The sequence below is a fragment of the Peromyscus californicus genome, unplaced genomic scaffold (genome assembly GCF_007827085.1).
Source record: "Peromyscus californicus insignis strain IS unplaced genomic scaffold, ASM782708v3 Scaffold_11__1_contigs__length_118956290, whole genome shotgun sequence".
Lineage (NCBI taxonomy): Eukaryota > Metazoa > Chordata > Mammalia > Rodentia > Cricetidae > Peromyscus > Peromyscus californicus.
Window position 1 is genome coordinate 90,552,508 of NW_026294402.1, and position 12,965 is coordinate 90,565,472.

General features: G+C 44.2%; 1 protein-coding gene across 11 annotated transcripts in view; it reads right to left on the bottom strand.

Moving 5' to 3' along the window:
• Positions 1-229: 229 nt before the first annotated feature.
• Positions 230-12,965, bottom strand: part of Atp1b3 (ATPase Na+/K+ transporting subunit beta 3) — a 44,243-nt gene continuing 31,507 nt past the window's right edge. For all 11 annotated transcript variants that reach the window (XM_052717342.1, XM_052717351.1, XM_052717370.1 and 8 more), the window contains 4 exons: positions 7,628-7,812; positions 5,893-5,943; positions 2,503-2,589; positions 230-877 (listed from right to left, as the gene is read on the bottom strand). In XM_052717342.1, the coding sequence (XP_052573302.1) occupies positions 707-877; positions 2,503-2,589; positions 5,893-5,943; positions 7,628-7,812 (494 nt within the window). In that variant the 3' untranslated portion in view covers positions 230-706. The remainder of the gene's footprint in view (positions 878-2,502; positions 2,590-5,892; positions 5,944-7,627; positions 7,813-12,965) is intronic.

Here is a 12,965-nt window from a genome sequence, read left to right on the forward strand (position 1 = left end):
ACAAAAAAACTTGGTGTACATTTACCTAACTTAAAAATGTTGTTTCATCCATGGTCTAAGATACATGAATGTGGAAGACTTGATTTCCATTACTCAAAATCACCCCGTTAGTATTTTAAAATGTTTTACAACAGAAAGCTTGTCTTCCCAATAAAAAAAGATCCAGTCTCATTCAGCATGTAAAAAATAATTTAAAGCATGCACACTCACACATACACAGAATCAAAGCTAAGACTTTCAGATCCACTTTTATTTTTTTCCTCCTCACATACAGAACTTCTCACACATTTCTTGCAGTTAAAGTCACTTGATGTTGGCAAGGTACCATTTTATCCCTAAAACTTGGTTGGCATCAAAATATGACAGTTACCAGTGTTAAATCCATAAAATATTTACAGAGCATAGCACATTAAGCTTTAGACGTTTGGCAATTACACACAGAAGATGAGACCCCCACTCTGCATGTTTGGAATTGGGAGCTCACTGGTCCCTATCTGGCGACCGTACACTGGTTCAAAGGGCAGCAGAGGCAGCAGGCAGTTACTTCAGAGGACACTGAACACTATGATCTGGAAGCACGTTATGATGTCATCCCAGTGTGTGTACCACACCACCTCCTCCAAGGTGGCCTCATATTCCTAGAATGGCAGGTCCAGCTGATACAAAATGGAGACAGCACAACATTTATTCGTGGAGAGGCCTACTCCTACTGGCGCACTGTGACTTTGAACACAACTCGTCCCAAAAACTTGTCACGTTCATCCTTGTTTTTGAGGTTTTGTGATCCATCGATTTTGCACTCAACGGTTGCTTCTTTCTTGGTGGCACTGGAATCAAAGAGGACCTGGACGGCGACGAGGGGCTGTCGGTACCCGACCTGGCAAACGGAGCAGCACACGTTAGTTCCCACTCTTCGGTTAACTCACAAGGAGGAGCCCAGCTGCAACCCTTTTTTTCTGAAACAAGGTCTCGATTTGTAGCCAGGCTGGTTTTTCATTTTCTAGGCTCCTGCCTCAGGATTAGACAAGTCCCTACCCTATCTTACTTACTTTGTAAAATTAAGTCTATGGATTTAGCCGACGATTTTATCTTCTTCACCTTCCTTCTCACTAGGGCTCTTCTCTCAGCAAGCTCTGAGAGCATCCTGTGGGTGATACGCCAGTTGACTTATCCTGATGCCCTGATCCCTGGCACTTACCCATTTCCTTCCCAGGAGTTCAATGTTTCCACCCCCCTGCAGTGTAGGCATATTTTAAAGTTACAGCATTATTGTATTCTGATCCCAACATATTGATTAATACATTCCACTTACAAATATACTTTTACGAGATTCTAACTGTTCCATATATGCTAAAAGATGATGTATATTTGCTATGGGCTCAATTATACATTACCATATTTGACAAATATTTGACAAATATTTATAAGCTCAACCATTCTGATAATTTCACTTATGCACACCCTTTCTATGGCATAACTGGGATATGTGCAACACTCCTTGTGATCACTCTGGCTAGTACGTAGGAACAAGCCTACTGATGGCTGATTCAACAAGAACAACAAATGCTAGAGTTTTCCAGAAAAGCTGGCACACAAACTCAAAATTTATATTCTCCCCACATTCTTACTGATGAACAAAAAGAAGTGTGACTTTACAATGTGGAAGCCTAGCTGACCACCTTAAGAGGTTGTGGTCAACACATAATAATGGACTCAGTCAGTCAATAATGACCCTTCCTATATGACCTCGAGAAGAATACATTCACTCTCTCCCCAAAAATACACAAATAAATTTAATCAATGAGAAAAATTGATTCCAAAAACAAAAAATTAAAATTCCAAAAACAAAAAACTGCACCATACATACAAACTCCAATCAAGCCCCTTCCCCCCCACCCCCCGCCCCCCAATCTCAGACTCATTCTGAAGCATACAGAAGCATGAACCGGAGGAGCTGAGAAGTTGTTCCAGATCCCAGGCTGCCAAGGTGCCACAGCATGGCCTCTCACAAGGAAGATGCCTATAAAGGCGCATGCTTGTACTTTAGCCCCATAATGCCCAAGTGAAAAATGCATGGATGGGTTAAGATACATACTAAAATCTGGTAACATGCTTTCAGAAAACATACTACTCTAGCCATTTTGAGTTGGGAATAATTTCAAAATAAGTTTAAAAATATGACAAAACTTTGTGTGTTTTTTTTTGTATACATATATTTCAAAATCTTAAAATCCAAGTCCTACTGTGTTTAGATGAGTTTTTATTTTTACACCTGACCTGTGAAGAAGACCTACCACTTCCCAAACAAAAGCATCAGTACCACTCTGAATCTGGATACACGCTCTGCTGTGCCGTCCATCAGTGGGGCATCTCCACTAGCCCTCAGCCATTGTTAAACCCAACAGACAGTGTGGATGATGAACGACAACATGCATGTGCACCTACCACAGACGGGCTACCTCAGTATATGCAGTTTCCTAAGGGATGACTCTAAATACTTACGTGCCGTTTTTTCCCATAGTATGGAAAATATTTTAAGTCTATAACTCCAAAGTCAGGATAAGTTGATATATTTGCTATGGTTTCATCCTAGAGTTGAAAACAAAAGAAATCCTTTTCAGCTCACAGTAAAGGTTTTAAAAATTACTGACAGCAGTTATGACAAAATTAAAGAAAATACGATGCTTCAGCCACATTAATTACAAGTGTGTTTGACAACTGCTTGTCTCTGCTGCTGAGACAGGTCTCACCTTGTAGTCCAGCTTTGTCTTAAAGCCGTGGCAATCTGCCCACATCGGCCTCCCAAGTGCTAAGGTTTCAGGCATGCACTAGCACATCTGGCTGCTCCTCTTGATTATAAATATTACATAACGAAATGCGTCAACATAAACTATCCGGGTCCTCCTTATACTTCCTGATCCACCCTAGGGTCCCTCCTCAGTGATAGTGAGCTCTGCTGCCCATGAACTCCTATTCGCCCTCTATGTGGGCACAGACAGCAGAAGCGCTCCAGTACGGTGGGGTGAGGTTTTCCTAATGAATGAAGTACCGTGCTGCCAGACAGAACGTAATGGCACACAAGCTAACAACCAGGAGAGCAGCACTCAGACCTACAAGTGGAGGCTACAGTTCAGAACCATTACCAACTGTAATAAGGATAAAGCACGACCCAACCAACAGAAAAAGCAGTCAGTGTCCATGAATAAAGAGAGAAAAGCACCAAGTTCTACATAAGTCAATCGCTAAGTGTCTGTGCATTCACATCCCAATCACGGGCGCCCAAGTGGATCCCTAGCAGAGACAAACATGAACTCCACAAACCAGCCCCAAGCTGACAAGCATCACTCAACACCCGGGCTTTTGATCTGGATGAACTTAGACTTGTGTGTGATGCTGAAGTTCATGCGTGCTGAGCACACTTGCTCCCGCCGCCCATCTGCAGGCCAGTCTGTGTGTGGTGTCTACTTCTGAGAACACACACAGAAGCCATGTGACTGCAAAGACAGCAGCCCTGGTCTCTGCTTCTTGACTTTGTGACCGGACGGACGCACTTGTGAAGGCACTGTGTACGCTGGTGACACCCTCCCTTCCACTGGCGTGCTGTAAGCTTCTGCTGTTTTCCGAGACAGATTCTGGCTATGTAGTCCAGGTTAGATTATAGCATTTATCGTCATATAGCAAAACAAACAGCAAAAAGGGACAAGAAAACCCAACATCTAATGATCTAAATAAAACGATATGAAAACCAGTAGAAAATGACTAAGAAACAATGGCCACATCTAAGAATGACCACCACTCCAAAAGGTGTGTTCCTAATCAGGGGTGTTCAAGGCAAGTGCCGCTCACTACACTATGTGGGTCAATCCCTAGCACTGAAAAAGAAACTTACAATCTTGTATTTTAGGGCGGGCGGTGGTGGCGTATGCCTTTAATCCCAACACTTGGGAGGCAGGGGCAGGTGGATCTCTGTGAGTTCGAGGCCAGCCTGTTCTACAGAGTTCCAGGACAGCCAGGGCTGTTACACAGAGACTCTATCTCGAAAAACCAAGAATTATATTTTACATGAAGAAAAAGTCACACACTGATGGGTGTGCTTCCGTGTTAACATTAGTAGTTTTCATTGAACCTATTTTACTTAAACACGACACTAATGTGACTTACAAGCAATCGTATGTTCATGTTAAGAGCTCAGAAGTATATGGTAACTAGATTTTTAGAAGAATTTATCAGGAAGAGTTCAGCTACTGGGCAGATGAGATGCTCAGAGGGTAAAGCTCACTGCCATAGCGGACAACCTGAGTTTGATCTCCAGGACTCCCACAGTAAAGAAAATGAGCTCCTCCAATCTCACACATGTGCTTGTACAAGTGCACGCACACATGCATATATACATAAACATCGAATAACAAAAAACTCTTCAGCTAACATGTGACATGCATGTAGTTTTATTTTAAATCAACCCCCTTTTTGAGACAGGGTCTGAATGTCCTGGAACTCACTATGCAGCCTCAAACTCACAGAGATCCACCTTCCTCAACTTCCCAAGTGCTAGGATTAAAGGGGTACACCACCACACCAGGCTTACCTTCACCCCCGAGTTAGGGTTTTTGTCTTGTTTCATTTAATTTGGGGGCACAGAGTTTTACTAGGTAGCCTTAGCAGGCCTAGAACTCACTATGTAGATCAGGTTGGCCTCAAACTCAGAAATTTGCCTGCCTTGGTCTCCCAAGTGCTTGGTATTAAAGGTGTGCGTCACCATGCCCTGCTTAAGGGAGGATCTTACTGTGTATCTCAGGCTAGCTTCAAACTCTTAATTGTCATCGTCCTGAGTGCAGACATTACAGGCATTTGACAGTAGACCCAGATAAACTTCTAGTTTTCAGTTTCTTGGAGAACTGAGTGTACCATGTGACCTGCACACCCACCAGAAGAGGAGCTACAGACTTCGTTCACTCACTCTACACTGGCTGACACTCTCAACTACCAAAAGGCAGCTCCAAGGCGACAGCTCAGTGAGGCCTGGACAGTAGCAGCACCTGGACCCAGGAGCACAAGTCCTGGACTCTCCCCAAGAACTACTGAGTCAGAACTATAGGAATGGGGAACCAACAAGCCCAAGAGATTCTGTGGCATGATGACATTTGCAGAGCAAAGTCTCTGCCCACGTAAGAAATTTATCTCTGACTTAAGAAATGCTGTTTTCTCCTCAACTTTAAATGCAGCATCTTAGGCAGCTAGTTCTCCATAAACCGGGGATGAATGCCAGTGCCTGGCACACTGACAAATTTAGAGCTCAACTGTGCTTCTTTCGACCTTTTTGACCCATTGTCTACACACGTGTCTTAGCTGTATTTGCAGCACGGAAAGAAAACAAGTTATAGGAAAGGAGGAAAAGGGACGGAGAAGAAAAAGAATGTCTCCTCCACCTTAAGGCAAAGGAGCAGATTGCATTAATTCCCGGGTGACACTGATAATAAATAAGCACACCAATTTTAAGACTTGAAAGAAAAAATCCTGATACAGGACGGGACTGCTGGTGTTGTAATGCCAACTTCATTACCAAACCAGAAAAATACACACCCTGGGATTGATGAGATGCAGTGTATGCAAACAAATAGAAACTGCCCTTTTTAATGGTGTATTAGCTAACAGGGGATCACCCTAAAAAGCCTGCTGATACCTATTTTAAGTATTTAAAGAAGGTCAAAGTGCTGGCGTGGCGGTGGCACACACCTTTAAGCACTCAGGGGGCAGAGGCAGGCAGATCTGAGTTTGAGGTCAGTCTGGTCTACAGAGTGAATTCCAGGTCGGCCAGGTCCACGCAGAGAAACCCTGTCTTGAAGGAAAAAAAAAAAGAACCACCATGAAAGCTTTAGTGATTTAAATACTAACCTTTGTCTCACATGCTATCCGTGGTGATCCCTCTGGCATCAATTCGATTATCTAAGGTTAAGAAACATGGAGGAGTCAGTCAGTGCATATAAATGCAATGGAACCTCCGCTTCTGTTGCTGGGGATCAGGGAACAGCAGCTCAGATTAACATTACTCTGCAGATTCATCTCAGTCGTACTAACCTGTGTTTTACAACATAAAACAAACCTTCCAGTACAGTGAAGGGCTGTACTGAAGCGATTCAGTCATGAATTTTGCCACATTTAAAACAACAAACCCTTAAGTTACAGGGGCAGAGTATAACAAACTATTCTACTCACTTGTTTTGAAAAAAGAGCTTGCTCATAGCCTAGGCTAGCCTTGAGCATACTCTGTCTCCACCTCCCAAATGCTGGGATGACAGGTACGCACCACTACAATCACATACAATAAAATATTCATTATGAAATATGTTCACATGGGGTTGGGGATTTAGCTCAGTGGTAGAGCGCTTGCCTAGCAAGCGCAAGGCCCTGGGTTTGGTCCTCAGCTTGGGGGGGGGGGGCGGATATAAGAAATATGTTTGCAGCTATCCTGTCCCCCTAAAGGCACATATTGAGAAGAATCCCAACTTATGTCTCCCCCACAGTGTAGGTTTTTGTGGTGCTAGGATGAAAGCCAGGGCCTTGACCATACTAGGTAAACACTAAATCTGAGCTGTAACCCCAGCTTTTGGATCTACTTTTAGATTTGCAGCCACCCATCTACTTAGAAATTAGCTTTCTTCATTTCTTTGTGTGTGTGTCGAAGGGGATAGATGTGGAAGACCGAGGACAAACTGCAGGATTTGGGTTTCTTCCTCCACCACGTGGGCAATGGAGTCAAACTCAGGTCAGGCTGGTGGCAAGGCCTTCATCACCAGCCCCATCTTCTAAGGGTTACCGTTGTTGTTCTGCACTCTGAATTCAAGTGCAGTTCTGTGCAAAGGTTTGCAAGCTACAAAGAGGCATCCAAAAGTCAGGCTGTTGAAGCTACAGAACGACATGGAGAGCAGCAGGAGTCTCCACTCCTAACAGCTCTGGAAGCAACTGATGAGAAAAACCGTGCCAGCTGGATCTGATGCCGCCCTGTGAGCCTGCAAAGCCAGTCTATAAAGCAAGCATGGCCTCTGATTCCCATCATGCAAAGGCCATTTCTAAGAAAAGAAACTCAGAGGGTGGTCCTCTGAACAGGAAGTAGCTTTGCAGCCATACAGCAGACACAGTGGGGTCAGTGTAGCAGGCCAGTGTTACTGAAGACATCCTCATTAACATGAATGTATTAACTCACCTTACAGCACAGATCAAGTTCCACATTCCTTCTGGCTTACTATTTTGGCCTTACTTCTTAGTTATGTCTTGTTAAACATCCCACTAGCTATATTGGCTATAACTACAACATTGTACTGTGCTCATTAGTATGTGGGTTTATTTATACCCCACTATTTAATTATATGCACCGCTATATGCTTTAGTACTATTTAGGAAACTGCATAAAATCCACAATTAAACTATATGAACCTTTTGCCATATTCATTTTCCCCCAAGCATTAACTAGCACTGCTGGCATTTTAAGTTAGTTATCTCAATGAGATGACGCTCAATAAGGCATTAACTCAGGCAAAGCAGTCTGAAAAGCAGCTATCAGCTTAGCAGCTACATCACATGTACATGACTGTTAGAAATGAGGAACAACAGAGGTAAAGTACGTACGTACTCTGTTCATTTTCACAAGAATACAAGGTTGTCCTTTGGAATAGCCAAAATCAGCATCATTCACACCACTACAATCTTGAAGCAAGGAAACTGGAAACTGACATGCTTGATAATCTGGACCAGTCTGTTTAAAAAGTATTCCATCAGGACAGTTTGTGAGATTCTTCTGTTCTTCTACAGAGTATGCTAGAAAGGAAATGTGTGTGCCAGGTTAGCCAAGACAAGATACCACACACAATCAGAAACAAGTCAAACCATTCCCCAAATGAATGTTTTCCAAGACAACAGCAGCACTGTGAATTTCCAGATAACAACAGCCAGTGCTCAGCAAAGGGTACGTTACTTCCTTTGCCTGGTAGCAGCAGCCAGTGCCCTAAAGCTTCCTGCTTCCCAGAGTGCCCAGGCTGGATTACAGAGAGCCGTTTCCCTACTATGTCTGGCACCAGCAACAGCTACAGAACCATCAGAAAATGCTGTATGTGCCCGACCTCAGCAACAATGGCAAGGATGTGCAAAGGTGTGGCTGCTGCCCCTTGGGGCTTCACGTCTAGTGGGGAAACTATCATTTCACCACTGCAGGGCTATGGAAAGAAACAGCACTCTAACCATTTATGGCAAGGGGACCCCACTGACCTGAAAAGCACAGGGGATGTGTGAGGTAAGGTGGCAGGCAGGATATAGACAGGCAGAAGCTGGACCATGTAAATTTTGTAAAAGCTGTGAAGAACGGAGGCAGAAGGGTTGCCAAAAGAAGCACGATGTGCCAGCAGCAATGGCGCACACCTTTAATCCCAGCACTTGGGAGGCAAAGACAAGCGGATCTCTGTGAGTGCCAGGCCAGCCTGGTCTAGAGTGAGTTCCAGGACAGGCTCCAAAGCTACACAGAGAAACTCTATCTCAAAATAAAAACAACAAAACAGCATGATGCCCCATCAAAAGATTTTATACCAGGCCATGGTCACAAAGGGATGGCGATATCTGTTAGTATTTATGCTATGCAGACAGAACCATGCAGAAAAGCATAATGACCTAGAATGTGAAACAGACTCCTGATGTAGCACAGGTAAGACGCCAGCTGAGAAAGGTGTGCTGAGCATGGTGATGACAGAGGTAACTAGTAAACCAAAGAAGTAACATGTTTAGGAACCAGAAAGGAAGAAACGGGAGAAATATATGCGTTGTAGAATATCATTTTAAGGTGTGTTACTTTTGTTTATGTTGCATTTGTTTAACTCTGTGAACCTGTATTACTGTGCCTGTCTAAAACACCTGATGGTCTAATAAAGAACTGAATGGCCAACAGCAAGGCAGGAGAAAGGATAGGTGGGGCTGGCAGGCAGACAAACTACAGAGAAGGGAAATCTGGGAGGAAAAAAGCAGCAGCAGCCAGAAGAGGAGGACTCCAAGGGCCAGCCACCCAGCTACACAGCAGCCATAGAGTAATAGGAAGATTTACAAAAATGGGGGGGGGGGGGGGGGGCTGGAGAGATGGCTCAGTGGTTAAGGGCACTAGCTGCTCTTCCACAAGTCCTGAGTTCAATTCCCAGCAACCACATGGTGGCTCACAACCATCTCGTAATGAGATCTGGTGCCCTCTTCTGGCCTGTAGGCAAACAAGGAGACAGAACACTGTATACATAATAAATAAATATTTTAAAAAAAGAGAGAGAGAGAGAGAGAGAATGAGAAAAGCCCAGAGGCAAAAGATAGACAGGATAATTTAAGTAAAGCCAGCTAGAAATAAGCCAAGCTAAGGCTGGGCATTCATAAGAAATAATAAGCCTCCATGTGTATTTATTTGGGAGCTGGGTGTTGCCCCCCCCCCAAAAAAAGGAAAAACCCCCAGCAACATATATGTACAGAGTACAACTTCACTCTGGGCCAGCTGCACGACTGGCATTCAGCGGCATCAAGAAGAAGAGGTCTGAAGGACCCTTGCTCAGTGAGCCTGGTCTAGTGTGAAAGGCACTCAGAGTTAACATACATGTGAAAGTACCCTAGTGACAGCTATTAGCATGTGGATACAAGTGGGACCACAAAAAGCCATCTAATTCAATACAAACAGGAACATTTCAAAGGGAATGCTTTCAGAAGGAAATGTAGTGGGGATTTTGTTTTTTGTGATACTCTGTGGATAAAAAGGTTATCAATAGTGATGGCTAATCTAGGCTGCCATCTCCACACACTAAGGAAGAAGGAGACTCAATTGAAGAACAGTCTCCATGTGGTGATATTGTGTTCCCAAAAATATTGTGCACACTAATAAACTTATCTGGGGTCAGAGAACAGAACAGCCATAATATTAAACATAGAGGTTAGGCAGTGGTAGCACACGCCTTTAATCCTAGTATTCCAGAGGCAGAGATCCATCTGGATCACTGAGTCCAGAGCCACACTGGAAACGGCCAGGCATGGTGACTCACACCTTTAATCCCAGGAAGTGATGGCAGAAAGAATGAAAGGAATATAAGGCGTGAAAACCAGGAACTAGAGCTGGTTAAGCTTTTAGGCTTTTAGGAGCAGTTCAGATGAGATCCATTCTGGAGGAGGACACAGAGACTTCCAGTCTGAGGAAACAGGGTCAGCTGAGGAATTGGCAAGGTGAGGTGGCTGTGGCCTGTTCTGCTTCTCTGACCTTTCAGCTTTAACCCAATACCTGGCTCCGGGTTTGATTTTATTAATCAGACCTTTTAAGATTTGTGCTACACCTCCATCAAACTAGCTTAGGAGAGTATGTCTAAGGAATTTTCTTTCCTTCCTTTTTTTTTTTTCTTTCGTATACAGTGTTCTGCCTGCATGTATGCCTGAATGCCAGAAGAGGGCACCAGATCTGATTACAGATGGTTGTGAGTCACCATGCAGTTGCTGGGAATTGGACTCAGGACCTGTGGAAGAGTAGCCAGTGCTCTTAACCTCTGAGCCATCTCTCCAGCCCCGACTGAGGAATTTTCTTAACAGATAACTGATGTAGAGGGGCCCAGTCCACTGTGGGCAGTGCCACCCCTGAGCAGGTGGACCAGGGCTGTATAAAGAAGGTATCTGAGCAAGCCAGTGGGCAGCTCTCCTCCACGGTCTCTCCCTCAGCCAGTTCCTGTCCTGACCAGCTTCCCTCCATGATGAACCCTAAGCTGTTCTCCCTGACTTGGTTTTGGTGGTGGTGTTTATCGCAGCAACAGCGAGCAAACTGTAACACAAGAGAATTTGTCTTTGAGAGGGATGGGAGAGTCTGAACTCCTGGCTTCACACATGGTAAACAGGTCATCTACCTCTGAGCTACACCCCTTACATGTATTTGGTTAAAAGCAAAGAATGAGTGGGATTATTGGAGGCAACTCTGACTCTCTTCACCGATTTCTCCAGGACGTCGTTTGTAGCAAAGGGTGCTTTTAGATTGTTTGTCAAGCAGACTTTCACTTCTATACAAAATTAAATGAGAGGAGCTGGGAGGTATGAGCACATCACGGGAACACGGATTTACCAGTTTCAGAGGAGCCAGAGTCCCAACACCTGAGGAAAGCTTGGAATAAGAATGATACTAAAGCCAGGTGGTGGTGGCACACGCCTTTAATCCCAGCACTTGGGAGGCAGAGGCAGGCAGATCTCTGTGAATTCAAGGCCAGCCTGGGCTACAGAGTGAGTTCCAGGGCAGGCTCCTAAGCTACACAGAGAAACCCTGTCTCGAAACCGACTGCCCCCCCCAAAAGGTACTAAAGAAAAAGTTAATTTTAACAAAATAAAACTTTCAATTTAGAATCTATCAGGATGAGGGGGGGGACCTTTATTTTTAAACCAGATATTTGTCTTTTAGACATGAAAAGGAAATTCCTAAGAATCAACAATGACAGGTGAATCTTTAAAAACAAAACCAGTGTAGGTGAGATGGCTCAGCAGATAAAGCAGCACTGCCAGCCTGATGCCCTGAGTCCAACCCCAGAATCTACGTGAGGAAAACGCTGTTCCTACAAGATGTCCTTTGGTCGACAAACACATGCACTATACTCCCATTTTTTAAAAAAAGTAATAAAACTCCAAAACAAAAACAAAACTCCAAGAGGATTAAATGGTAAAATCAGCTCTGGCGAGTTTTTTAAATATAAACAAAAAGGAGAGAAACATAAAACCCAACACAGAGCAATACTGGAGAACCTGCAAACAGCTGAGTATGAAATGCTTCAAGTAACTGAAGGATGAACTGAAAAGCCTCATCACTTCCCAGCAAAATGGTTTGGAGGATGAAATCCAAAAAAGCATTTTAATTTTAGAGCCTTACTGAGATAAAGAAAAAAAATTTTTTTTTAAAGATTTATTTATTATGTTTACAACATTCTGCCTCCATGTATCCTTGCATGCCAGAAGAGGGCACCAGATCTCATTATAGATGGCTGTGAGCCAACATGTGGGTGCTGGGAATTGAACTCAGGACCCTGGGAAGAGCAGTCAATGCTCTTAACCTCATAGCCATCTCTCCAGCCCCGAGATAAATTTAAACACAAGCTGGGGATGACTCAGGCCTGTAAGCTCAGGCAAGTGGACCTAAGTTCAAGGCCAGTTTGGGCAAGACTCTACCTTAGGAAAGAAAAATTGTACTAATAAGGAAACAGAAAACAGGGCTAGAGAGATGGCTCAGAGGTTAAGAGCACTCATTAGCTGCTCTTCTATTCCAGAGGTCCTTAGTTCAATTCCCAGCAACCACATGGTGGCTCACAACCATCTATAATAATGAGATCTGGACCCTCTTCTGGTCTGCAGGCACAACTTTGCATAAATAATCAATCAACCAATCAATCAATCTTAAAACAGCTTCCATTCTGCACTCTGGTTTCAAAAGCCATCCTAGTGACTCTTCAAACATGAGTTCAATCCATGTATGTTCTCTTCTTAAATCTCCCATCTTGGTCAGTTATAGGAGCCAAGGACTGGAACTGGTCTCTAAGGACCTTCAAAACCTGGTCCTCCTTTAAGCCCCAATGTCCATCTCCAACTACTTCTTGGCTTGCTGTATCCAGCCCTTCTCCCTCTCCGATGAACCTTGAACACACTGACTTTGGATAGTTCTCTGGCTCCCTCCCCACCTCCCTTATCTTTCAGGGGTTAGTGTCACCTAGGCATCTCAGATCAGCCTTCAAAACCTCACAGCCCAGCTGGGTGTTGGTGCTCGCCTTTAATCCCAGCACTCCCGAGGCAGAAGCAGGCAGATCTCTAAATTTGAGGCTAGCCTGGTCTACAGAGTTAGTTCCAGGACAGCCAGGGCTACACAAAGAAACCCTGTCTTGAAAAGCCAATCCCCCCCCCCCCCCCCCCCCCCCCCCCCGCCAAATTAATAATAATAATTCAATGAA